At 35.3% G+C, this 27,855-nt stretch overlaps 1 protein-coding gene across 1 annotated transcript; it reads right to left on the minus strand.

The window, feature by feature from the left end:
- Nucleotides 1-510: 510 nt before the first annotated feature.
- Nucleotides 511-23,651, minus strand: LOC111612758 (protein THEM6-like). Its single transcript, XM_023354010.1, has 3 exons — nt 23,467-23,651; nt 1,832-2,043; nt 511-1,757 (listed from the first exon to the last, which is right to left on the minus strand). Exons 1-3 carry the CDS (start codon nt 23,633-23,635, stop codon nt 1,485-1,487), a joined length of 654 nt encoding a protein of 217 aa, XP_023209778.1. The 5' UTR covers nt 23,636-23,651; the 3' UTR covers nt 511-1,484.
- Between the last annotated feature and the right edge of the window lie 4,204 nt (nt 23,652-27,855).

Below are 27,855 nucleotides of genomic sequence, written 5' to 3' on the forward strand. Positions count from 1 at the left end.
GGTATAAGTTACAGTGATTATGCGCGCGAACAAATATCTACACAAAGTTGGTGAGTGGATTACATATAGCCAGGTGCCAAAGCGAGTTTACCTAGTAGAACCAGTCACAGAGAACCCCTAATGGGAGTACAGTACCTATCATCCTCTATTATTTCTACATTGTTATGGTATGGTACCGTTGCGTACTTACGACTTGGAGATCCATGCTGCCTGTAGGATTAGCCAGGCCAGATAGGTTGAAGATTTAGTGCCAAACAGAAACACCGCGATTCTTCGGGTTGAATATTTGTGGAGAGGTCGTGACGGATCAATATTCATAATATAACAGGATACTATAAGTCAGTACTACACGAGGCAAAATCAGTAGGCCGTAAGACAGTATCTCCACTGTTTAACAAGAATTGTCGATGGCTGATGAGTAAACCGGCTCGAGTATGGGCTCGCTGAAAATTCACGGAACAGAACGACACTTTAAACATAAAATTTTAAAAATAAATCATTTATTAACGAAGTATAAAATACGATATGCAAATTTCAAGAGGTTGGCATTTAACGCGTTACAAAATTTGCATACTCGTATCAATGAAACAGTACAATTTTATGGGATAAGATACCTTTGTTAGATACATATTCTACAAAATTATCTGAATTGTGGATTATTGCACAACTCGGAAGACTTGGTCTTTTCCAAATTTAATGTCTAAAATGTAAGTACTTTTAAAAAGATTATCTTCTATTCTCGAATTAACTCGTAAATAGTCGAACTGTATTTAATTAATCTTTAGAAACAAAGCACACATCTTACAAGTTTGAGTTTTGGACACCACTCAGATAGCACAAGTAGGCCTACTACAGTTTAGAAAATCTAATTTACATTGTAAAAGCCGCATGCTTAAGTGTCCGAAAAGTTAGTTAATCGAATCTAAATTACTATATTAACTTGAAGCAAATGTACTAATTTCGTAAAAGAAATGCATCTTCTAAACTCGGTATTTGTATCTGCAACAAAACTGACTTTTGGATCACCCGTACAGGTTATTGATTTTCGGCTTCAGACGATGAAAATGATTAAAAACGACGGTGGAAGTTATAAAAAGTTTATAATTTTTATAATCGAAATGTCCACTGTCCTCTTGCACGTAGCGCACATGTTCACAATTTCTAACAATGACGTTCTAAACGCAATTTTTATTCAATAAATACGTGTATTTTTCTGTTGGACAGAATTTAAATAATTAAGAAGAAACTAACAACTCTCTTTTAAATTAAATTCAAAGAATTGAAAAAGAGGATTAAATTGATCTCGAGGATCAGTTTCAACTTGATAAATGGTCGGCAATGAAGAACTTCATCGATGTCACAAACCTCACGCCGAAAACCGAGTTACGATTGAGCATTAATAAAATCAATAATAATAATAAACAAAGAGCAACAATGAAATTTTCGAATAAATTCGAAGACTAAGTTATATTTTAGAGACGATTTCAAACAGAAATTTCGTGCGCTTCGACCGTCTTTTGCTCTTCTTTTAACTTTTCGCTGGATATTTTGTTAAATTCCAGCCAACATCGAAGATCTTTATGCGGTTCCGGTGGTTCCATGTTGCGAGACTTCACCGGAAGTCTCTTAAGAACTTCCTCGAACGTCACTCCGTTGGTCAGAGTCATTTTGATGATGCAGAAGGTCCTGACGAAGTTGTCTCTGCGCGTTGTCAGTCGGTGCTCTATGTAAAAGTCTCTTCCGCTCCAATAGATCAGCTGCGAATCAAAACACATTATCGAGTTTACTGGTCAAAATTTAAAGTTTAGTGTGAGAGCAACTCGCGCCTTACCTTGTTGGAGATTTTGTAAATGTCGAAGACCCGTATACTGCGCCTGTACCTGATGGTGATGCCTGTTATGACTATGTCGGCGTTCAGGGAATTTGCCGTGGCAACTAGATCCGTGGCCAATAAATATTTCATGCGACTGAACTCGAATTCTCGCAAGTATCTGGCGTGATTCATGTGAAACAAGAAGTCCATGTCAGTCAGCAAACACATTCCTGAAATTAAAAGAACGTCAAAGTCTAGAAATTAGCTATTGATGGTAGCAAAAATAAAAATAAATTCGTAATTTTGAAGATTAAATAAGTAACAGCCACGTTAATATATAGAACTGTTCGAAGACACGAGGCGGAGCGATAGTTACGACCAGGATTTCTCTGTCATTTTCCAGAACCGACTTCAAATTTTCGGAGTTCGCCACAAAATATAAAAGTGGGACCTCTTAAAGAGGCCGAGAACAGAGCATTAGTCGAGCGGGGCCCCCTGTAAGCCCTTCTGAGCGCGGACCCTACGCGAATGTACTGTACAAGTTGTACACCCACGAATCCCTTTGCTCTCGTTACCCGCCTACACTTTACTAATACTTCTAATCGACAGGATAGCCGAGCAGTCAAGGTGGCAGTTCGGCCCCGGGATCGAATTCGGGCGGGTCAAAAAATATCCAGGAATTTTTCGGTCCCTCACCACCCGGCCGCCCCATTGTGGGTCTGGCTGATGGGCTTGCTAAAAGACTCCATCTTAATGTCCACAGGGCGGAGAGTTAAAGAAAAATATTCTAATCGAATTGGACGTTTTTAAGTAGATTTTTAAGTAGATTTTCCTAGAGTAAAATAAAGGTGTAAGTTTTACAGCATTTTCGAGGGCATTATTTTAATTATTCTCATTTATTGCAAACAGAAATCGGATGACGGGCGCCTCGAGGTCCGAGAAGAATGGATTCTTTAGATTTTAAGTTAAACGTGAAATATAAATATCGGAACAGTTGTCATCAAGGCGTTTCAAACAGTAAATGACTTGTCGACTTAAGGAAACACCTGGAATTTATTTTCTTTTCAACCACTTATTTTCTATGAAAAGAAGTTTAGTTAGATGATTTAGGCACGTATATTTAATTTACCTTGAAATCGACACAGAAGCTCAGAGGAAGTTATTTTACTAAAATTAAAAACAGAGATGAGGAGATAAGTATAGATATTTAAAAGACAGAATAAGAAATAATATGTTATTTATCGTGATCACGTGGGTATAATTAATTAACTTCATTTCCTTAAACCGGCAAAACCTGTCGTTCTCAAGGTTAACGAAGAAGTTTCACGCGATTTCCAATTAAAAATAGGCAACGACAAATTTATTATTGTTGTTGCACACATTTATTTCAAGTGTTGTCGTCGTTTCCCAAGAAATTCATTTTCAGCCTTCCTTTCTAATTTCTTTAGTGTTGTTACGTATTATCGTGTCCTAAACCTGCTGAAATTTTACATTTGTATTAATGTTCGACATTCTTAAAACCGTATCGTCGTATCAAGGTATCGTCGTATAGCGTGCTAACAATAGCGTAACATGTAAACTAACGCAATAACGAATAACGTAGGGCTACAATGATATAAAATGGTTGGAGTTTAGTCGAGATTCCAGAGAAACAATTGTTATAAGTACTCAAAAACTCTTTGTGACGACAAATGACGTAAATACGAACATATCCAAATCGAGAGAATTGAGAATGGAAATGTGTTGCTGCTCAAGAAGGTAAGTTTATAGATAAGATTACGAGACATGTCTGCATTATTTCGTCAGTGAAGTAGGCCTAGGAGAGACGACTGTCGATAGGTGTACCCAGGGTGCGATGACCACACGAAAGACGACCTTCGACTGGCAAAAAATTTCAGTTTCGTAACAACCTGACCTAATTACGAGACCGAAAGTATTCTCGTCTACTTTCGACTTTCGCTAGAACACCGTACTTTGTTATTTATTAACTCACGGCGCAATCGTTACGCCTTTAAGCCAGTTCGACTACATTCCTAGTTTCGGTGACCAGAAAACGTCAATGCAACGTCAATGCGACGTCAGATGTACAGGACAGTGACCAAACAAATGCACGCATCTTTTGTTTTCGATTCGAGGATGAAGAATCCAAGTGAATCAGAAAATTGGATAAGAAAACGAGGAAAATACACACAAATTGATATAGTAATTTCTACTTTTTTCCTCGGAAAAGCAATCGTTCGAATATAAATAATTCCATTTACGTAGCTAAAAAATGATTTGTTACGCATCCGGACCCAAGTACGAAGTAATTTAAAATAAAAGTCGAAATATCAAAATAAAACTTAAATTAATTAAAACTTTCTGTAATTTTTATTAGGGAAAAATAAATAAATAAAGGAAGTTTTAAATTAGTCCTCCAAGTAGAAATTCATTTATCATTTTTATAAAAGCTATCAGAAGAGGAAATATTTTACATTGTTCTTTAATACTTTAGAAGGTACGACTATTATCCTTAACAATGATCCACGTATAAAAATTTTTAAATTTAAAAACAATTCTCTCTTCATGCTAGAGGAAGTATGCTTTTTAAAACTTTTCCACGTTTACTATAATACAAATTAGAGACGAGACAGACACAAAGGGTGGCCCAAAAGTCAGTTAACCGTTGCAAAGATTACATTACGGTCTTATTTTGTAACTACTATAATTGTAATCTCTCACTCTGTTTCTTAGGTCTAGACCCTTCGGTGAGGTCTATCCCCTAAAAATAATAATAGTAATAATTGCATTAATCGTCATTAATAAAATGAATTTGATAAATGAACACTATACTCGCGAATACCATTAACGATGTTAATGGTTTTCGCGAGTATAGCCGAAGCACGAAACAGAAGACAATTAACAGTGCTTTGGGCCACCCCGTGCTTAGAAATAGCTTAAAACAAATTGTTTTAGTGTGATGTGTGATGACTGCGCTATTGTGACGTCTTTAAATTTTCCAGTTGGAGAATGTCGAATTTAAAAGAGCAGAGAGTGTTTCCAGATTTGCTGTTTAATAAAGTAAGGAAAATTCTTGTGTACGCTTTGTATCTAACGACGACAATAATGGAAAAATTTCCTCCAAACTGTGACGGTGTAACAATGCCGTCACGCTAAGTAATTGTTTCCTTCTTATAAAACGATAACGTATGAATCAGTAAATCAAATAATAAAGTTAAATCGTTAAATATTAATACTGTAATTTAATTTTTAATAATCTAAATATATAAAATTGCTTGTCCTGACTGACTCACTCATTCACTCACTGATTCATCATCGCCCAGAGCAAACCGCTTAACCTAAAGAGGTGGAATTTGATAGACAGTTAGGTTACGTCATGGAAACGCACACTAAGTAGGGATTTTTCGAAATTTCCCCGCGGGGGAGAGAGGGAGAGGATCAAGTCTTAACCAAAATAATGGCTTCTACTGTACTATTTTAGATCGACTTTTTTGTTTTTATCTGCGTTTTAGTAGGGTACGCCATGGCAATGCACACTAAGTAGGGATTTTTCGAAATTCCTCCGCGGGCGGGAGAGGGAGAGGATTTAGTCTTCGTCGAGTACTTAGGTGTATTAAATTAATAACATCTCAGACATTGTTATAAATATTTTTATTTATTTCGATTTTTCATCCAAATGTTCGAACCGTTTTAAATTCGAATTTGTTATTGCATATTGGTTCGATTATAGAACGATTGTTAACGTTCCAGAAAATTGATCAAATTGAAAACAGTTCGTTTGATTCTTGGCAATTCTCATCATTCTCGGTGGTAGGTGTTATATAACAATTACTATGGTTGTTCAAATACCGAATGTAAATGGGGTTTGCTTGCAAAATCCGCCCGGGCAAAGCCGCTGGTAACGGCTGGTTTATTTTCATAAAATCATTTAAAATTTGAAGAGTCGAACCGCGATATAACGCCTTACTAAATAGCAACTCCTCCTAAAACGCCGCACGAATGCATCATCTCGTAACCATTAAAGTATATGTGTTACCGCTAAAGCTCGAAATCCGTTAATGTGTACATTACCTAGCTAATCTGCAGATTAACTAGGGTGATCCGTTAAAGTTGCGAAAATTATTCCATTTCTCAAATTACCTAGGTAATCTGCAGATTATCTAGGTAATCTGCNGCAAAGATCTTATTTTAACTTTACCGAGTGCCTAGTAGGTAATTCGCAGATTACCTACATAATCTGCAGATTACCTAGGTCCTAGGTAATTTGAGAAATGGAATAATTTTAGCAACTTTAACAGATCACCCTAGTTAATCTGCAGATTAGCTAGGTAATGTACACATTAACGGATTTCGAGCTTTAGCGGTAACATATGAATCATAAACGCGTTATCACAAGCAAATTGTGTGATCCTCAAACTGAAAATGAAAAAGTGCAGACCTACGTTATATGTATATATAAAGTAATGAGGTCCGCGTGTGGTGAGCGCGTAATTTTTACACTTTGAAATACTTGGGTTTAGCGCTAACTTCACAGATGAATAATTCGCGCTTTTCTTCTAGTGACCTGAAAGATAGAAACCAGCGTCTGAAATTTCCCCCTTAATTGACGCAATTCGTAAAAGCGAGATAAACCGTTCTTACAAGAATTCTTACTCAATCGTATAAAAACTTTTATTGTTTTCGATACAAGATTTTCTCATCAAATCTAGATAAGAGTGGTGTTTGTTTGTCCTTAGGAACTAATTACGTATAAATTCGTATTCTAGACAACGTTTCTAGTTTATTTAAATACTCTTTGGCCCGTCGGCCTTTTTCAAAGTCAATTATTCAAAAACAATACAAAGAACGCAAACAAATGAAAGGCCCACCAGTGGCCGAGCGGTTTCTTTCTCGGAACACCGAGAGTTCGGTCGCGGTTTCGCGCCTAGCTCGGACGGACTGGCCACGTGGAGTTTTCCGGGTTTTGTCTACGTCCGTAACGCTCGAATAGAAGCCAGTTATTGTTAAAAAGACCTCCCGGAAAGCATCCTCTAGGCAGATTGCCTAAGTGTTGCGTTGCCGTAACTTAACAAACAAAAGACAAAAGGAAAAAAAAAACAACTTGTAAAAGGTTTTCTAAGCTTCTTTTAAAAACTTTATAATTGCTTACCTCTTTCCCTTCGTTGTGTAAACTATTGCAAAGCTTTATCAACTGGAGCTGTTTGGCCCACCGTTGCTTTAATCTCTGGCAACGAATTACTTTTCATTTCAGAACTGTAGTTTGCCGGTCTGCCATGTTTATTGATTATATCGATCAGTTTTTGTTGCTTTAGTAATTCATCCGTGCAAGAGTAGTTCGTTTTTACATAAAGTCGATATTTTATCACGAATAGACACAATAATTATAGTACAAATTATCAATTGTCCTAATAAAACGGATTTCTTCTACTCCCAACTTATTTAAATTGTAATGTGAACGGCAACTCCTGATTGATATTCCGTATTTAAATTTTGCTTCAATACAAGTACAGTAAAGATGTTTTAATTAAATTAAAATTATAAAATGGCCGCATCCTTTTTATTATTCCTGTAAATTTGGCCAACGCCGAAGTCAGACTGTTTATGCAGATTCCGTTGTCGGCCCCTCCGATGTTATTATTATTTATTTTAATTTGCAATTGATCATCATATATATACGAGTATATATACAAAGCTTTGCTTGTAAAACAGAGATATTTAGTCTTATCAGTATCGATACACGGATGATTAATTTTCGGATAATCAGTTAATTGTTTTAATATATTATTTAAGTTATCTGGAATAACCCTTGTATTCCAGTCCGAGTATGATATCACGATATCATCTGCAGACATTATAAGACTGGTTCCTGGTAGAAATTCAAAAAGATCGTTAACCTAAATATTAAATTAAACAATAAGGGACCTAAAATGGACTCCGGAGGGACTCCTTTGTTAGATATAAATGAATTTTAAATGGAGTTGTTCAGTTTGAGATAATAATAATTACGATTTAACAAGTAAGATGATGGTCTTTGGACTTTTTCCGAGAACTGCTAAATCAATCAACACCATCGAAAGCTTTAGGGAGATCGACAAATACCGATACAACTGAATGGTTTTTACTAACGCAATTGCTGAACCTTATTAAATCCCAGTATTAAAAGAAAAATTGATTAAATATGAAAAAAGGCGTGGCAACTGTATCGGCTATTTGTTTTAATACTGTGTTTCGATACTCGTGTCGTCTATATCCGGGATACTGCTTTTTACATTTATAATTGTCTCATATATTTCTTGTGGAGTTCAATCGGCAAGAACCAAAGAATTAGGCAAACTTCTCTTCGAGGTTGTTTGAAATGACGTCAAAGTTTGTTGAGTTGTAAAACCAGCCATTTTGCGGTAATGATTTTGCAATGATATTGCTGATATTATCTTCGTCGTTATAGATTTCTCCATTATATATTAATTGTTTTAATGTTCCATAGACATATCATTTATTTTACGACATTTATGGGTCGTTTTTAATACCTTTCCAAAACTGATATGAAGAATTTACATCAGAAAAAATATTCGTATAATACTGTCTTTCTTTAATTCTAAAATTACTTTTAATCTGTCAAATATGAGCTCTTACCTTCTCCTGTATTGTCTCGACCATTTAATCTGTTTAAATTTCACGTACTTGTCAGCACTATGTTGGTTTCTTTATTCTTAGACTTCTTACACCGGAACTGGACACAAGATCAGCCTTAGAAAATCTGTTTATGAAATCAACATATCCACGTCTAAATATTTGTAAAAGAAAGCTGATGAAAGGCTTAACATCCGAAATACGTAGTTTTTTGGGAAAATAAACTGATTATCTAAGGCTGATCTTGTGTTTAGTTACGGTGAATAGGTCTATGAATAAAGAGACCAACACAGTGCTCTCGAGTATATACCGAGGCTAGACAAGAAGCGTATTATACTGTTTAAACTTCCTCAATAAAGCCTTCTTCTCCCTTATCAATTGCAAAGTATTTTCGTCTAGTATTTTTGAGAAAAGTGTTTTTCGATTAAATACAGGATTTTTTTTGTTTTCAAAAATTAAAAGATATTTATTTACAAATATTAATAATATTTCTGGAAAAAATTGATCAATTGATGAAACGAAAGATCACAAGTATTAAAGTAATTCCATCAGAAACAGGAGTTGTGGGGGAAGGTGGGGCAAGATGAGAATGTTAAGGTTTCATGTAACCACTTTGATGAGAACAATAATTTTTTATTCTCGGCAATTTCAACATGTGGTAATATATAATACAAAATTTAATTTTTGAAAAACGTTTCTAAAAACAACAAAATTTAATATTTTAAAATTATATGTAAATGCACCATCTTGCCCCACCCGTGGGGTAGAATGGGGATATTATTTTCATATACAAGAAGGACAAATTAAAATGGTTAAACTGTCGTTTTCTTCAATATTGGCGCAAGAACAATGTGCCCATTTATCACAAGGGCTACATTTAGCCCAACTCTCTGTAGATACAGAGTATAGGGGAGATCGGGGCAAGATCGGCATGTTAAGCTTTACTTAAATTTTGTGTAATAAATACTGCTGTAAACTGAAAAAAAAGCTTTGCATATTGTCTATTGGAATGTTACCTTACTATAGAACTGGTTAAAATCAGTTTGGAAATAAAAATAATTAAAATAATTACAACTTTACAAGAAGAGAGAAATTGACGAAGTTGCCCCGGGTATAGGGGCAAGATCGGCAACTTCTCTCTTTTTGTAAAGTTGTAATTATTTTAATTATTTTTATTAAAGTTGCCCCTGGTATAGGGGCAACAGTAATGGGGCAAGATAGGCACGTATATAAAATTATGTTATTAACAATGTATAAGTTGGAATTCACTATTAAAACAAAGAAATACAAATCCAACACCCATTTAATATTATTACAACGAAATGCAAGTTCAAAGACATATATACATGAATAACAAATGCAAACATGTTTTCATTTATCATCTGTTTGATTTTTATCCTTTGCTTCTAATGTGGCTTTATGTTGCCGATCTTACCCCGCTAGTCATGATTTCGAAACATTAAGTACAACCCTGAGAACAGAATGCCAAGCCACGATCTGGCCACGTGAATAAGTTGAAGTTACATCCTTCTAACAGGAAAAGTAACTTTCGTTATCATGGAATTATAACAAAACCTGCCAATTCAATATAAATGGAAAAAAAATATTATATGGAATTGAACGAAAATGAAAATTTGCTTGATAATTCAACTACGCTTGTTGGAGAACAATAAAAACACTACACTCAACAAGCCACCAATAAAACTCAACTGCCTAACCTATAACCAAAGTCTCCTTTTAATTTGTTTTTTAAAAAAAGCGCTTGACAAACTTGCCCCGCATGCCGAAGTTGCCCCGATCTCCCCTAACCCTCCACAATAGAGGCATTCTGTGTCATTTGTCTTTTGTTTCTTGTTAGGCCTACCCTTGCCGAAGGGGCCCGTTTGTCGTCTCTGCAGCAATAAATTCTGCCTCCAAAAATACTTCTGGATTCACAGGCCATATTCATGGTCAACCTGGGGATAGACGGGTACCTCATCGTACTTACTTTTCATACTGACTGCAAACACGGGTAAACTTCATTTCGGAACTAACCAATTGCAGCTTTAAAGGTTACTTCGAATACCATAATATCTTCATGTAAAAAGTAATGTAAAAGTTCACAATGATACTTACTTAGTAGAAACTTTGTAGCAGGCGTAAAATTAGATGAAGTATTGCTGAAATATAAAACGTGTCTTGCTTCCGAACAAAAAAAAGCGATTCGAACGTTGTCTCGTCCCGTGATCCCTTTTGAGGTTGACATTTAGTTCCCCAAATAACAGCTAGATAAATCACATTAACCACAAATAAACAGACGTTCTCGTCTTAACCCATGACCCCATCTTGCACCACCTTTCCCTATTTATTATTATTATTTATTTATACAACGATTATTATTTTTTCGACGTCTAGGAGACTCATTCCGTGCCAAATAGCAGTTTTCCTTAAGAAGAGAAACAACCATTTGTAAGTGATCGGGTAATAAAGAAGTCCCGATGAATTAAAAATTCAGACCACTTAATTGGTTAAGCCAAAGTCAATGAAAGAGTGGGTCTTGTTATCAAATCTGTCACAATGGCTAAATTGTTGGAATAGCAAAAATTAATCAGTACATTCGGAGATTTTCCTCTATGCAGGTTGCTATTCAAATCTCCAATTATTAATAAATTATAATTCTTACAAGTGATATTAAAAAAAATCTTGAGCTAAGAGTACGTAAAAGAGTATTATAATCTGTAGTTGGAGACCGATATATCATTACGATCAATAATTTATTTCCAATTACCTTTAATATATGTATGTTTTCTTTACTATATGTTAATTCAGTGAAAAGCTTATAATGCAACGTTTTATTTATATATACCACAATTCCTCCATGTTTGTTAAATTCTCTTTCTATCCCTTCACCTTTATAATCTATAACTGTAGACAAATTTCTACCGTTGTCTGTCCGGTGTCTGTCCTTCCTTAATCTTAAGAACGGAGTTAGACAGACAAACGCTAACAGATATGGAAAGAGTAGGGTACAGGAGGCCCCGATTAACTGTACACGAACATCCGATATAAACCGGAAGTGACGTTATTTCAACTAAAGATTTTCCTCCAGAAGGTGTTAGATAGATGACGGGCGCGACTCTATTATCAGAGAAAAAGTGTGATATATAGGGACAAGCCGCCACTAATTTGGCACGGAGAGCAGATATTTTAAACGAAATAAATTAAAAATGTGATTAAAAATTCCAAGCTGACATTGTGACCAGGCCACAATAAATAATTACTGGTATTTTATTGAATGGTGGATTTACTTCATTAGTTGATGACTATGTCAAAGAAACACATTGTAATTTCTCATTGCACTTAATTCTACACATTTGTTATTTAAATTTCTCGTATTACAATAAAAACAAAGTCCTCTTTTAGTAAATTCTGATAATTGAATATGTTGAAGATTTTTATCAATTAATAATAATTCAATATACGCATTGGAGAGAGATTAGCACTTTTTACATACTCGTTCACGTGTTTACTATTTTACCTTGTTTCGTAAGAAAGACTTGTATTGTATGACGTAAGATGTTCATTTACATAAATATTATTTCCTGCTTCTGCACTCCTACAGTCTTTAGTATTAAGTATAGTTTTATAATGTTAACAATTCTTTGTTTTGTAATAGATTTCCGAATTTTACAATTATCAGTTGAAGTTGCTTTCTTACTCTTTCCTTTTTTAAAATCTATTTTTGCTCGACACACATCTAATACGAGATACTCATCGAAAGTATTGTCTATAAAGGACACGGTATCATTAATTATTTCAAATAGATCTTCGTTATGCAGTAGTGGTATTCGAAATATTTGCAGTCTGTTCCAAATTCCTTATCCGATTCCGATTAAATTATCTTGATAATCGATTAAAGTTATATTTTTTGCTCTTTGCTCTTTATATTTCTATACGATGTGTTTAATTTTAAATGACAAGTCCCGCTTATACAGGAAGTATACAGGAAGCGGAAAAAAGATGTCGATAAATGACGATCTAGGTACTGAAAGGAAAAGCCAGGATACGAATCTCGGTCTTTATCCCAATTACTAGAGCATGAATAAATTATAAATAATTTATATTAAAATTAAACTCTTTAAAGACAAATATAAGATTGAATCGAAGAGATAAGTGCTTTTTATAGACCTTTAATTATAAATATAAAATCTTACTCCTTGCTGACTTCGTTTATCGGATACATTATGCGAGGTTCCGAAACTCGATTAATTATAAAACTTTTAAGTCAAAAAACTTCGGCAGTTAAATCGGTTCAAGAACACGTGTCGGTGCGGTAGATTGGACAGGAAGCAAAACACTTGTTCTAAAATTAAACGCCACGCGGTGATAAATGACGGAAAGAATGTCTATCGGGTGAGAGGGGGCTTGTATACAAGAGGCGAAATGTAAACAATCGAGGAAAAAACTGGAGAACTAATGACCAAACGGACACTTGTTAGGTCACGTGAGCCCTAAGCTATTTCGGGGGTTAAACGGACGCAAAACATCTGGCAAATCGGTCGAGACAAGTGTCCGAGAAAGACTATAACGACGTAAATTACGAGTGCGGGTGTCAAGACCCCGTCAGCACCTCCCGGTCCTTACCCGACCCGAATTGGCTTCGGTCTCGCTCGGAGACAGAAGAATGATCAATCGGGTGAGGTAAAAGGGACGCAAGACCAATCAGAAATGGGAAATTCGAGGAGAAATCGTATAAAACCCCCGAATCAAAGAGTTCTCCGCCCGCCGAGAAGTGCTCCCGGAAAGGTCAACCCGTCGCCTGTTTCGTACGCCGAGGTCCCACCGCCACCCGACCAACTCTCCCTCACCAAAGCCCCGGGGCATACGACTTCGGACATCGTCGTCCTTCATCCGACCGCCGACATCGGGAGCTCCCCAACTCGGAACGATCCAAATCGTATCTTGCATTATCCATATACCGTTTTTTATATCTATATTAGGCATCTTTATAACTAGATTTTAGGCACACCCATGCCGTAGACATCGTCGTGTCCCGTCTGTAACGGTATGCCTAAAACGACCACTAGGGGCGTCCTAGCGATGATTTTAAATTAACAATAAATTATTTTTATTTGTAATAGGAATTTATTATCGATATGAATTTATTATTTATACCACGGAATGGTATAAATAATTATTATATGCCTCGATTAACTTCGCGCCGCACGTTTACAACATCTCGTGACTCACAAGTCAGTGAACGTGGCGCATTGAGTCACGGGAAATTTGTTGAAAAAATGGCGGATACATTTAAAATCGAGGTTTACGAGCGAAGGTGAACTATTTTAAAGTTTTATAGAATGTTTAATAAGTATAAATGTAGATTGGGACTTTAACAGAGCTGTAGAGCATATTGATAGGAACACTAGTTGCCTCTGCCGCCACCTTACAAATAGCAAATGCTTTACCAAATTTAATCCCTTCTTTTCTAACTTGTTAGTCTTCAACGTCTTTTAACATTAAATTAGTGCTTCTTTCATACAAATTTTATCATATCGTTCCCGTTATCTCTATTCTATTATCCCACGTAGTAATGCGAAAATGTGATAAAGACGAGTAAACTTGGATAATTTCCTGACATCTTAATGATGCTTAATTAAAATTAAACGATAAGGGTGTACAGTACAAATGTTTTCTGTGTGTTTGCGCTCGTATTCGGTGCTGGTGAAAGTGTCGTAGAAGACAGATGATTGGTCCGCGTCCGATACGAATCCTCCGTACAGTACTTTTTTGGGAAGGACGTTTCCGGGTCGGAGTCAGCACAAAGGTTAAGAGGTCGAGTCATTTGTCGAGTACGCTATTAAATTTCTGTAGGCGATAGCCGAGTGGATTAGACGATTGGCACAAGGGCTACACAATATAGATTTGAATTTTAGTTTTTTTTATGTGTAACAGAATTATTTTATTAATTTACTGTATCATCAGCACTATTATTATTATCATTCCTCGTGTTTTGAGCTTATAAAATAAGAGATTAAAGCGTGACGTTATTTCCTGTTTAGCGAAAACGAAGTGTCTAGATTTAACTCTTGTACGCCGTTAAATAAAATTTTTGTTTTTTTATGTTTATTTCTAGATTTGGTGGTATTGTTATATTCGAAGTGCAATAAGTACGAGCTGACTAGGAAATTGCCAACAGCATTATTTTCGTCGAAAGTAAAGCGTATTTAAAGGTTACGCATAAAAAACCAAGTTCGATTTTACTTTCTAAAGTGACACGATTTCGTAGAAATTTTCAAATTCTAGAAAATTTATCGAGTATGACGATAAGAGGAAGTAAGATGACGGAAAATCTGGTATTCGCGCGACTATATGATTAGCCCTTCGTCTGCAATTACTTTTCACTTAGTTTTACACGTAGCCGTTTTTTAACGTATTTATCTTCTTAAAATGTTTATTCCGCCGTCATTTATCAAATATGACAAAGGAGTAGGCTTACGTTACGTCATTCGATCTTTTATTCATTCTGTCACTTACGCTTCTCGTGTCATTTTAAAGTATTTATTGTTTTATATTGGGTAATAACTTTACTTTTTGTTGTTAAATTCTTACTTTTTACATCTTTACGACTTCCCCCTGTTAGCTGTTACCTAAGCATTTCTAGTTTGTGCACGCTCCAAGCGTTCTTTGTCCCAGTTTCACTACCGTGTATTTTCGCCTCTTCGATCGATATCTCGCCAAGAATGACATTTTTCGTCTCTTAAAACTTGCATTCTTTATCAATATTTACATTCTGAATTTTGATATAAATAGATGCACTCTTCGGAAGTTCTCACTTATTATTATGACCCGACGGTGACTTAACGAGTCCGAAGACATTATTTTAGCGGTGTTTGAGTTAACGGCGAAAACAGAAGCGCTCCTTTCGTGACGTCACCAAATGACGTATTTGGTGTTTAACTAAATTAACGGTTTAAGTTTATTTACTATCAATAGCATTAAACAAAGATCGCCGTTTATTACAATTAGAGATGGAAAAATATCACTTTTCTCCAATTTGAATATTAACTTCATCTCGAATACTTAATTTTTCCAGTTAAATGTTACTTAACGCCAATGATTATAAAGTTTTATTTATTTATTTTTAACAATTATAAACAATCGAGTCTAATTTTAAATATAGAGTAATGTCGCGCTCGTCCGACTAATCGCGACCAATGTTAGTTGAAATTAATGAACAAGTTCGGATTAACGGGGTATAACAGTAAGGATAGGATGCTTACGCTTTCCAGCCATTTTTTACTGTTATAAGATACTTTTCATCGACAAATACGGGCTAGGATTGTTGTTAAAGCCAAACAGGGTGAGAGAAAAAAATGAGCAGCGATGCTGACTTCACGCGACTTTCGTTTACACGTCAGATGCAAGTGTACGGTTGACATTATTTTAGTTAGTCGAGTATTGGAAGTATTAAGATTATAATATTGTTAGTAATTATGGGGAAATTTTCCATCCATTTTGGAAACAATTGACTATCTGTCCGGCGCCATATTCGTAGTATTCGTATATAGGCCTATATTTTTTCATTTTTATCAACGGGATATTCGAAGATCTCTAATCCTCGAATACTTTCTAGTATTTTAGTCAACGGCCATCTCCAATTATAATACTGTATTTACAAATTTCCGTTTCGCGCTCTTCTTTCTCTTGTTCGGTGGGATAGTGTAAAGAAGTTTCCGAATCTTGTATTGACAATGTATTATGGACGAAGATTCTGGTTGCAATTAAATGAAGGGCAATTTGCATTTTCAAGTCACTCTAAACATCGATCGTCCTTCATTGTATAATATTGCAAAGTATCTCGACCTAAACTTCGTGGGAAAGTAGGCGCGTAAACGAATAATTCATTTAACGTATTATTTACCACGTACTTAAACTTATGTATGTAAATTATTCGTCTTAATATCTTTTAAATTGTAATTTATATTGCTGGAAAAAGAAATTTGTAAAGTATTCGCGCGTTAGTCTGGCTTCAATGCTTCCGCAGATAACACAAATAAGATATAAACGTCTTTTACTTTTTCGGCTGTTTTACAGACAGAACAGAACAGCTGGGAAAGTAACAGTATTGTAACAGAGGGAAAGTACGGCGCTCCAGATTTTTACACTTTTGGACTCGGGGGACCTTTAAACGTCGAGAAATGAAAGAAAAATCGGGATTTTTCTAGACTTTGTTCATCCTCTTTGCAGCTTAAGGCTGCGTACACACTAGGCGTTTTTAAACGTGCGTTTGACCAACCAAGAGTTCTGCATAGGCGTACACACTCAAACACACGTTTATAGATTTTTCTTAAAACGCGAGTTTTGCGGGCGTCAGCCCAGCGCTTTGAGATATATGTGCTGTAAGGCCAAGACTCCAGTAGCGTAAAAACCCCTGGCCGTAAAAGCTTTTAATCACGTAACCCAGATATTTTACGTTCGAGCGGGTGGTAAAACCAGCGTAAAAGCCAGTCGAGCAGTGTTCGACTTTGGACGCGAATACGGCCGTAAAACGGTACCATCCACCAATCAGAAATCAGTTAAATCTAGGTCATTGCCACGCGGTGCGAAAATGGCGGAAAACGAGCTTTTGTGTACGTTCCCTCGTGGCTAGTCTAGAATAGAACCGGAAAGATTTATCGAAAACATCCGAAAGTGTTCTTGTATCTACGACAAGAAGTATCCCGATTATAATAATGGATGCCTGAATCACGCGATACGGACGGCCAAAGGAAAATTCTTCAATTTACAGGAGTATATAATGAAAAAAGCTAAGCTTAATAAGTGCCGTATATTATCTTAATTAATAATACAATAATAAAAGTTAATATATGAAAGTAAAAATATTATTTTTACTACATTTGTAATTACAGTACAGAAAAAAACTTGTAGAATATAATCATTGTCTTTATAACTTCGATAGTACCGTCGCCGGACCTCCACCGCGATTCAGACGCAAACGCAAGTAGGTCACGTGATTAAACGTTTTTACGCCCGTTTTTACGCTAGTGGAGTCTTGGCCTAACTCCTGCGCTTTTTGTCCAAATTTTTCAGACAAGTTTGTTCATTGGGATCGATGCTGTTAGCTTTTGGTGATTAAAGGTCGAGGGGTGGAGAGATAAAGGGGGTCGTGTGTATCTCCAGTGGGATCGCATTTCGTGACGATTTTACTCGTTATTAGCATTTACGATTTTTTATATACAACACATCCCTACCTTGAAAATTAAGTTTTTTGCCGTTTTATAATAATGAAAAATATAAAAAGTTTCTTTAATAAAATAAATTACGCGACTGTTTGCTGGAATAAAATTGGAAGAAAGCAATTTGTTATGCTTAGTAAATAGAATTCGTCTAGCTGACAGGACAAACTTAGCGTAATTATTGTTGACCCCAGGCAATCCTGGCGTATGTTAATACACCGAGTGCAATCTGCTCGGATCAATTCATATACATAGTTATAAGCTCCTCCTCCTTTATTATGAACTTTTATTTTTCCCACAATTTGATATCGATATATTCAGTGGGCAAAAAGGTAACCGCGGTCTTTAGTTCCTGTCTGTATACATTGACATTGGAACAGAAACTGTAAGTTGTTTCGGGAACTGTCAATTTATTTTCTTCGACGGTTCATCACTTCACGTTTGTTGCTAGAGTCTTTACTGTTTGATGAACTTGACTTGTCTCCAGAACGCGCGCTTGTTCCTACTTGTCGTTATGCGAGACACAGTTCGTGAGCGTGCCTGACCTGGTAGAGGTGGAGAAAGGTAGACCGCGCCACCTTCCACAGCGGGAAGCTCGGATGCAGCAATCCATTTCGCCTTTGCAAGATATTTTGCTAGTAGTAATAGCCGTTCCTTAACAAGTACTGTTTATCGCTTTATCACAAAAAATGACGACACTCCGTCAAGATATTCATCTTCCTTATCAGAAAGTTGAGTGGAAACCAAAACGTCACGATCTTTATTACGCTGCTTGACGTTGAACATTGTTGCCAAATTCAAACGTCTTTTGCTCCCGTCCAAAGAACGGGTGCTCTTAAATATGAGAAAGAGTATGTCCTGCTTGCAGTGAACATAGTTCTACAATAACGTACAGAATTTTGAATAAACATGGTAGGACAAAGAGAATATCTTGTCCTTCCAGTAGGACAGTGTACAATTAAATGTAAACGGAAGCTTTGTGTTATGGTTTAAAGCGTTCAAATGCGAATTAACAAACGAAAAATATATAGAATTTTTCAGGGGATATTTAGACGCGTGGCACGGTAATGATCCTATATTTGGATTGGTTTATTCGTATACGGCAACGTGACACATGGGCGATCTGCCAGAAGGGATGCCTCCTGGAAAGATATGGGAAACTGGCCCTATTGAGGTGTTGCTAACGTGAAGAAAACCCGAAAAATCCACGTGGCCGGAACATTGGCCTGGCGCGAATTCATGACCGACTATCGGTGTTCGGTGGTTTTATTCACTCGACTACTGGTGTGGGCCCCTTTATTTCAATATTTGGAACCCAAATATCTTAAGTGTTAATTAATCCTTATATTTTTATGCTTAATTTTATAATACGTCATTTTTTAGTTTTGGTATTGACAATCGTAGTACGGCAAGGACCGAATTTGGGCCTAGAAAAACTAGGCAATTGCCTAGAATTCGGATTTATGAATTCAAATAAGACACGGCTTAGGGCTTCATTTTAAATATTTTGTTTCTTTTTTGAAAAGGCACCTTCAGTGTTTTGGCTTAGGGATTATCGTATACATAAATCCGGTCTTTATCTCGCGTGACGCAATCACTACCGCATAATTACGTCAGTTAACGTGTTGCATTTAGAGAGTAATCTGTTCTGTCAGTTCATAAATACAAACTATGAAGGCAATATTCAAATTTAAAACAATTGTGCTGCTCGTTAATACTATTTTAGTTTTCCGGCTTTTACATATAACAGGAAAAGTATGACCATCGGTCAAAAAATGACCCTCTCCTCCCAATATTTTACATCTTTGGGCTGAGGAAACCTCGAAACGTCGAGAAATGCAAAAATTCGGGTTTTTTTTCTGTATGTATGGACGTTTGTGTGGGGAAACAATTTTGTTACCCTCTTTGAAGCTTAATAACTGCCGTGGTTTTGTCGAAGATTTCTAAAATTTTGTGTATTAGGGGCATCGATGCTATTAAATTTAGGTGAATAAAGGTCGAGGGAGTGAGAAAATAGAGGAGTGACGTGTCGTATCTCGAGTGGAATCGGACTTAATGAAGATTTTACTGGTTAGCGTTTTACAATACATTATAAAACTCGTCTTTACCTCAAAATCAAGCTTTTTGCCATTTTATAATAATTGTTAACTTAACGTAAAAGGGTTTTAAAACGAAATATCTCAACAAACGGCGCCACACGCAATTTTAAATTTTTTGCCGTGAAAGTTACGCAACTCGTTGCTGCATTTTTTAAAAACATAAACAATAATTTTACATATAACTAATAAGGTGCGAAAACAATAATTTATTTTGATTTTGCATTTTATGCAGAAATTACGGTTGAAATAATGAGGCAACGATGTAGTTTGATGATGTTTAAATGTATTCGAGGGTACTGCATTTTCGTTACTCGAGTCGATCACGCCAATACATTTATCATTCATTGCATATTTAATTATCAAGAGACAAAATTCGTGATATTATCATTCATTAAACAAGTAAATACTGCACCCGAAGTGATATAATCCCGGTGTTCTACACCAATTCGAAGTATTCGACCGTATCACGTGGTATTACGTTTAATGTACTAATTTATCAATTTAAGCTGTAATTATACACAGTACGAACTATTGAAATTGTGTACTAGAACCCACTTGGAAAAGTATTCGTAACAGCGAAACGAGGTCTCCAACTGTTAAGTAATACAAGAAAATTAGAGATTTTGTGTGCGAAAATTTAATAGTCTCTGTCGCTTTTTATGCGCGTAACTAAGTCAAGATAGTTTTTGAATTGGATTGATTAGGCGTCACTCGAAGAAACCACCGTGAAGCTAAGAAGTAGCCAAGTACAGATGTGTCAGAAGTACTTATTTTAACATATTAACCGCGCCTTTCGTTTTATATTTTTGTAAGACCGCAACGTATTATTTGTTAATATAAGGACGACGACAAGCGGCCTAAACCATTCGATCTTTGAATTTTCATCCAGTAGGAAGAACGTGCAAAGAACAGACCGCCTAAATCTGAAAGGGCTAATGATGATGATAAATATTTAAACTACTCGGAGATTGTTCTCTTTTCAACTTAAAAACAAAATATGATAACCGTTTAACTCAATTTTACTCTTACAAGCTTTTCACCTTTCGGCTGTGTTAAATTCTAGGTTCCTGACGCGGAATTTAATGCAAAGAATCAAAATTCGAAACTAAATCTAAAATCGTAGTCCATAAAATCTACATAAAAAGGTTATATTTTATTTTAAATTTGGGAAAACCACTTTCTCGTTAAACACCACGAATATAGAAAAATTGAAGATTCATATATGTTCCTATAAGTCGAATAACTTGCAGTTTAGGGTCTCATATTTTCACGCGTGTCATTATTTGATGATAGAAAGGGCCTGTTATGTTTCGGGTTAGAGCCGTAAGTCCGGCCCTTAACTCTCTGTGCAACTGACACGGGAATCAAATTGACAATACTTGTTTCGCGGGAATAAACAAATATTTATGACAGCAAAATTGATATGACGATATGCATATTACAACTACCGATATTGTTTTCTCAGTCTGCATGACTTAAGTATAGTTCTATACGTACTGTACGTATAGAACATTATCGCGGAGTAACACGGAGAAAGTCGATACTCGAACTGTAATTTTTTTATTATTATTAAAGAGTATATGGGTGTGCAAAGAGTATTATAGAGCATTTTCTAAAGGAAATGCTCTATAATAGGAAATGCTCCAAAGAGCATTTCCTTTAGAATTTATAACCATTAAAATGTGTCAATGTTGTATTGGAAATAATAAAAGATTCGGCTAAACAACATTTCGTCAACGGGTATCAAGAAGTAAAAAAATATTCTTCCTATGCTAATCTCCTTTTAAATTACGACGGCCGGGTAGAGGTCATTTCCGAAATAAAAAAAATCCAGTTTGGCCTCTAATCGCGAATATCCGACGTGCCAACGTTTTAGTGTTTTAGGAATACTTTGTCTATAATATTGAACACACAAAGTATTTAAATGAGGCGAATTTCGAGGAGAGAATATAAAAAACTTAAGTTCTGACTAGATTTACACACTTGATATTAAAATTAAACACGAAGTAGGTCTCGGAGAAGCGACCCGTAAAGAATGACCTTTATAAGTCGGTTTTAGAAGGCGCAAGCTCCCTAATTGCGTCATTAATTGGACGACTCGACCGTTTCGTCACGGATTACAACTTTGATTTCCAGATTTACTTGTCAACGTATATGTCGACTCGCATACAACAAATAACTTCGATCCTGTAGGCCTACACGCGATTACGTTACGCGGGAAAAAGTATTCCGTTACATTGGCATTAAGGCCGAGTTACGATGGTAGAAAGCTTAAACGAGAGCAGAAACAATGTTTCCATAATTTAAACATAATTATTCGAACTGCGGCATTCCATGTAGTCGTCGTCTACATTAGTAATGCAGTTACTCGAATAACAAAAGACCTATTTACTGTAATGTGTAAAAGGCGTAATTAAAAAGGCCTCTTGTTAATGACATTTGTTTGTAATTGCAGCAAGTAGGCGGGTTGTCACCACGTTCCTTTATTAGCAGACCTCTCATTAACTTACAGTAGTTGTTTTATTTATATAAATTCATTTATTAGGAAAACTCGAGGAAAGAATATATTCTTGTATCCATAAATCATTTATTACACAGTGGCGCTTTTTATTACGTTTCATGTATGGCCTCGGGGTAACAAAAATGTTAAAAAATAATTAATACACGGGTATTTTTGTAACAATGAAGTAATCTCTCTTCTTTATTCTAGAAACATCCCCAGATTTATTTTTACTTTCCCGGCTGTTATACGTAACAGAGAGAAAGTATAACGATCGGTGAAAAACGACCCCATGAATTTTACTTTTTTGGGCTCAGACATGTTGAAACGTCTAGAAATGCAAAATAAATTCGGGGTTTTTTCTGTATGTATGGATGTTAGTGTGTGGGGGACACGATTTTGTTCACTCTCTTTGAAGCTTAATGACTCCTGCGCTTTTTGTCGAAATTTTCTGAAATTTTACAGGGAAGTTTGTTTATTAAGGGATCGATGCTATTTAATTTTCATGATTAAAGGTCGAGGGAGTGAGGAGATAAAGGGGGTCGTGTGTATCTCCAATACTGTCGGACTTACTGTAATGACGATTTTACTCGTTATTGGCACTTAGAATTTTTTTTATAAAACCCGTCTCCTTCCTCAAAATTAAGCTTTTTGCAGTTTTATAATACAATATTTAAAAATATAAAAGTTCTTTAAATAAAATATCGTAACGGATGAGGCCGGCGAACGTTGCCGGGAAAGTTAAGCAACTGGTTGCTGAATTTTTTAATTATAAATCTTTGAACCTGCCCTTTATTATTATATGGATTTATTAATAAATGGGTTGGTACCAATCAGATTTATCCATTCACCAAATTAATTGAGATAATAAATACAAGAAATAGTTTCCTGCAAATAAGATATGTTCTAGCGCATAATTTGTTCTTTATAAATCCGGTTTTTTCACGAAGAAAAGAAAGTTCTTCCTGAATTAAAAATAGATGTATAGCAGCTAATTGCGAATCAACGACGAAAAATGACACAAAACTTCACACACAATTGGTAAATTTGCCTGTTTTAAGGCAAAATCGAACTGGGATTTTTCAAATTACGAGAAGTTTACTCGACATATAGGTAATTCTTTTCTTTAACCCGTTCGGTAAAGAAGGTCGATGACACGCCGTTTATAAAATAGCCTACAGTATAAAGGAGTTAAATGTGACTTACCTAACGTGTGAACCTCCGTGTTGACGGATAATTTTTGTCTTATGTAACACAGTTTGTACAAGTAAAGTCCTATGAGTAATCTCGTGAAATACGCGACTTCTACTGTTGCGTAAAACAATAAAGTTAACAAAAGAAGTCCGATGATTACGTAGAGTATATTTGTGTCCATCTTTCCACTTCGACAATCGACACTAAACTAAAACAGGTTTCTCCATTGAGGTAGTCGAATAAATTTCGCTCCGGCGCGATTGGTCGCGCGGTGACTCTAAAAAACTGTACCCCTTCGATCACGTGACTCCATCATCGTCAATAATTTATTTTTTAATTCGTCGAAGGAGTAATTTTCTTCGAAAAATGCTCGCCACTCGCTACCGATATCGACTGCAGCTTCGGAATTTTCCTGGTAGCGGCACGTGGAATAATTTGGAATGCATCGTCGATTTTCGGATTAGATTTTCTGAAGGAAATCACGTGATTGCAGGAAATCTTTTGTTGGCTCTAGGTTTTTCAAGTCTGTTTATTGTATTCTTCACGTGTAGAATTTCCTCGTCAGATAGGCTTTTAAAATTTAATAAGAAAAGTTTCTTGCCTAAATACGGGCGATTGAAGATCAGGATGAAATCTATCCCCTTTTTTATGAGTTACACTTCACTTTTTGATACGAGATACACTACAAACTGATCACATTCTACTTGCGCTTCGTGCAAGTAGAATGTGATCAGTTTAACGAATTTCCCTTCCGTACATAACATCAAATACTAAGAGTAATTATTTTAATTACAAATAAATCTTTGGACAGTTAATTAGCAAATTTCTCGCAACAATTACGCCACTAAATACCCGATATCTTCTTGTGTGTAAAGAGAATTACACAAAGCCGATTAACGTGTAGAATATATTTTTATTTCTAACCTAGATTCTCGATTTTTTATAAATTAAGAAATTGGGTTATAGAATATAAATAAATGTAAAGTTTATAGGCGACGAATAACTCTGTCGTCACTTTTCTCCCGTTATTTTGAAAATGACATTAAATTATCATCCTTGATTTGAATGTTGACCTAATGTACTGTACGCCATTAAATTTAGTGTACAACGTTATCAATTTTCGCAAACAGTAATTCATTATAACGTGTTACGTGTAATTGAAGGTTACTATGCAAAATTTTATTTCATGAAATGATAAAATATTTGTTCTCCTTTTATTTAATTACTATTTAAAATATATACCGTTTGTTTACAGAGCTATGTAAATATTGCAAAACGATGACGCAGAAAATTTTTTCTATTGTTTGGAAAAAAATAAGTACAGTACAAGTATGGTCACGTGGATCTTTCACAATTATCTTTTATGCTAAATTATAAACTGAACTTACGGGAAGTTGTCGAGTGGCGTTAGGAGTCTTGCGTTTTCTATTTTCGAACATGTATTATGTATGTTTTAAATACACTGTAGTATACACAAAAAATATATAGGCTAATTAAACAATAGAATTTTAATACTTTTAAAATACAATCAAACTCGCAATTACAATCACTAGTAAAGGGCGGCAACATCGAACGAAAATTTATATAAAATTATCTCCAAATAACTGCAATTTTGAAATGTTTCTGTCATGGCCGCTGTTCGCAAGTTTGACTGCAAGTTGAAAAATGTGGTGTAAGTCTTGTAAATTCTTTAGACATCTTGTGACGAAATTCACTTCAACTATTTCACGGCTTTCCCCTAAAAAGACAATTTTAACATTTAACGACAGTTGTGAAAGATTGACGTGACGGCACCGGCTTTAAGATAACCTCAAACAATTGAAATTTATTGTCTGCTGCATTGTTTTGTAATATTTACAGAAGTTTTTACTTGGAAGTAAAGAGTAAAAATATTCAATTTTTTCATCATTTAAAAGCGTAGTTTTAAAAGAGAAATTAAAGTCATACGTAAAACAGGTAGGTAAACACTAAGGTCGTATAATTAGGTTATGTCACATTTCGCTTCATAATGGAGCTATTGGCATTTCTGTACATTATCACAATAACTCATTAATTCCAACTACACTCGACCTTCTTGTAGTCTTTATGCTACAGGATTTGCCTTTTTATATTTATCATAAATATAAATGTCAATTTTTTTAAAAATAAGACTGATTTTATTTACTACATTTTTAAATGAATGTGGCTTTTTAATTTTTACATTAAATGATAATATAATTTTTAATTAATAAAAATGAAATTTAACAGCGCGACAGTGAGTTTTTTTTTATCAGCTATACGTATGCCATTCTTACCGGTATCCAATGAATTATCATCCCTTTGTTGAGCCAAGCTGATTTAAATTACTTGCCAAAACTTGCAAATTTACAGACTGGAAGGTTGAAACACTTAGTTTGATGATGATGCTAAAGAAGAGCGAGTGTCCAGCGAAATTCGCTGTATTTTTCTCTTAGCTCGTCGTAAGATAACTGCTCGAACTATGGTTTCTCCAACGGGATGTTTTTTAATCCGGGAAATCCCGCAAATTCCCGCTTACGAATTCACTTTTTTCTTATTTTGTATTAAAGTCGAGGAAATTTTGCAAATAGAAAGTACCTGTATAATTATTAACCCAAAAATTGTCAGAATACATTTATATTTATTAATTTTAAGCCCGCTTAAAATTTTGCTTATTACGGCACGTTGCAGATTGTCAATACGTAGCTTATTTGTGACGGGACTCGGAAAATCCTTTACCCGTAATATCTGGAATAATTGCGCTTGTATTGTCATAATTTTTAACCACGCACGGTAGCTTCAATAACTGCATTATGCCAGATTGTGCGAATTAGGCAAGGATGAAGTTTTTCTTTATAAATCCGATTATTAAAGCCAGACGAACTGCCGAATTATCGGGCTGTAAGCTGGTTGCCTCTATTAAAGCGGCCGAGGTAGACAAATCGAGAATACTAGAGACCAAAAGAAGTACTACAACGCATTTCGAAAACCATCTAGAAATTTTCCAGACTACAGGTGAAGCACATAACGTCTGTCTTCTCTTAAATGCATTAAAGACGATTTCACTCGCATCAATTGAATGGAAAAAGGCATTCTCGGTAGCGGGACTTTTCGATACTAAAATAAAAATCGGATCGAATGATTGGGGTATCGACCATCTTTGCTTTCAAAATCTTAATACGAAATATTTTTGTAATATGTTTTATTTAAATAACGAAAATTATCTTGCGAGAAGTTTAATCAAAGTTTATTTTTTTCTTTAAATTTTCATCTCAATTCGAAGGCATTTTTGTTGCAAGCGGTATCAAACAAACTAATAATTTTTTCTATTTGTGAAAATTTCTACGTAATTCAAAAGTAACTTTTTATACATATTTTGCGCAGCATTATTAATATTATTAATATTTTGGAGGTCGCGGACGTATTAAGTTACTTAAAAGTGAAAAATAATTATATTATTTGATTTTAAGATTTATTTTACATCTGAAAAATAATTAATTATATCCCAGGAAACAGTTCACCGGGACAAGCGAAAGACCGGGAAATGAGAAACCCTTGCTCGAACATTGCATGCCGTGTAACTCAAACACTAAAAAGAGCGAATACACAGCTTTGGAGAATTTAATCTGTTGAATTCTTGGCTTGTCTTTCGCAATGCTATAGTATTTGAAGCTCGAAATAACCAGACATCCTAGGCCCCAGTTTTTTATTATTACTTCTTGGACACTGCAATGTTTCTTCATTTTCTCCGCTTAAGGTGTAGCGTTGAAATTATCACTTTTTTCTAGCCATTCAATCTTGAAAGTAATAAATACGGATAAGTGCGTTTAAGGATATTTATTTCATTTCTATAAACGTCTTCTGTATTATGATAGGTAGACCGTAGACGTGATGTGCATTCTTCCATCAAGTTGCGCATCACATTTAACTGAAATTGTTTATGCTTTCATTCATTTATTTTTCTGCCAGATATTGACTTCTTCTCCCGTTCAGTTTTAATTCCGCCAGCAATGTTTTTGTACACCTGGAGTCTTTTATTTCTAATTTATAGTTTGCGTGTTAACTATCGTACGTAGTTTCATATCTTTCATATTCGAAAATCAAATACTGTATTTCGTTGAGGAAACACATCGAATAAACACGCTTTCCGCCATCTCTGTATTGACCGATAAAAGTTCTTTTATAAAGGAAATTGCGGTGGTTGACGCACCACTTAACTCGAGTGTTCGTTGATTATATAAAATAACCGAAGCTTATCGCACCGTGGAAGTTTATTTACAATCGTGTACAAGATTTTCTTTTACACTTATTGAGTAAATCTCGATAGGTTACAAACATGCACTCGTCGTGCGTAGCGTAGCCGAGAGACGGAAAAGACAAATATGGCGGACGGCCTGCACGTGT

The sequence above is a fragment of the Centruroides sculpturatus genome, unplaced genomic scaffold (assembly GCF_000671375.1).
Source record: "Centruroides sculpturatus isolate CEXI.00-Female unplaced genomic scaffold, Cexi_2.0 scaffold1501, whole genome shotgun sequence".
Classification (NCBI taxonomy): Eukaryota; Metazoa; Arthropoda; class Arachnida; order Scorpiones; family Buthidae; genus Centruroides; species Centruroides sculpturatus.

What these genes read in the sequence shown, in the direction of transcription:
- LOC111612758 (XM_023354010.1), bottom strand. Translation starts at nt 23,635, where the DNA reads ATGGACACAAATATACTCTACGTAATCATCGGACTTCTTTTGTTAACT. An exon ending in CACGGAGGTTCACACGTTAG is followed by an intron (nt 2,044 to 23,466) that starts GTAAGTCACATT and finishes TTTTAATTTCAG; the next exon opens with GAATGTGTTTGCTGACTGAC. An exon ending in TTTACAAAATCTCCAACAAG is followed by an intron (nt 1,758 to 1,831) that starts GTAAGGCGCGAG and finishes TTTGATTCGCAG; the next exon opens with CTGATCTATTGGAGCGGAAG.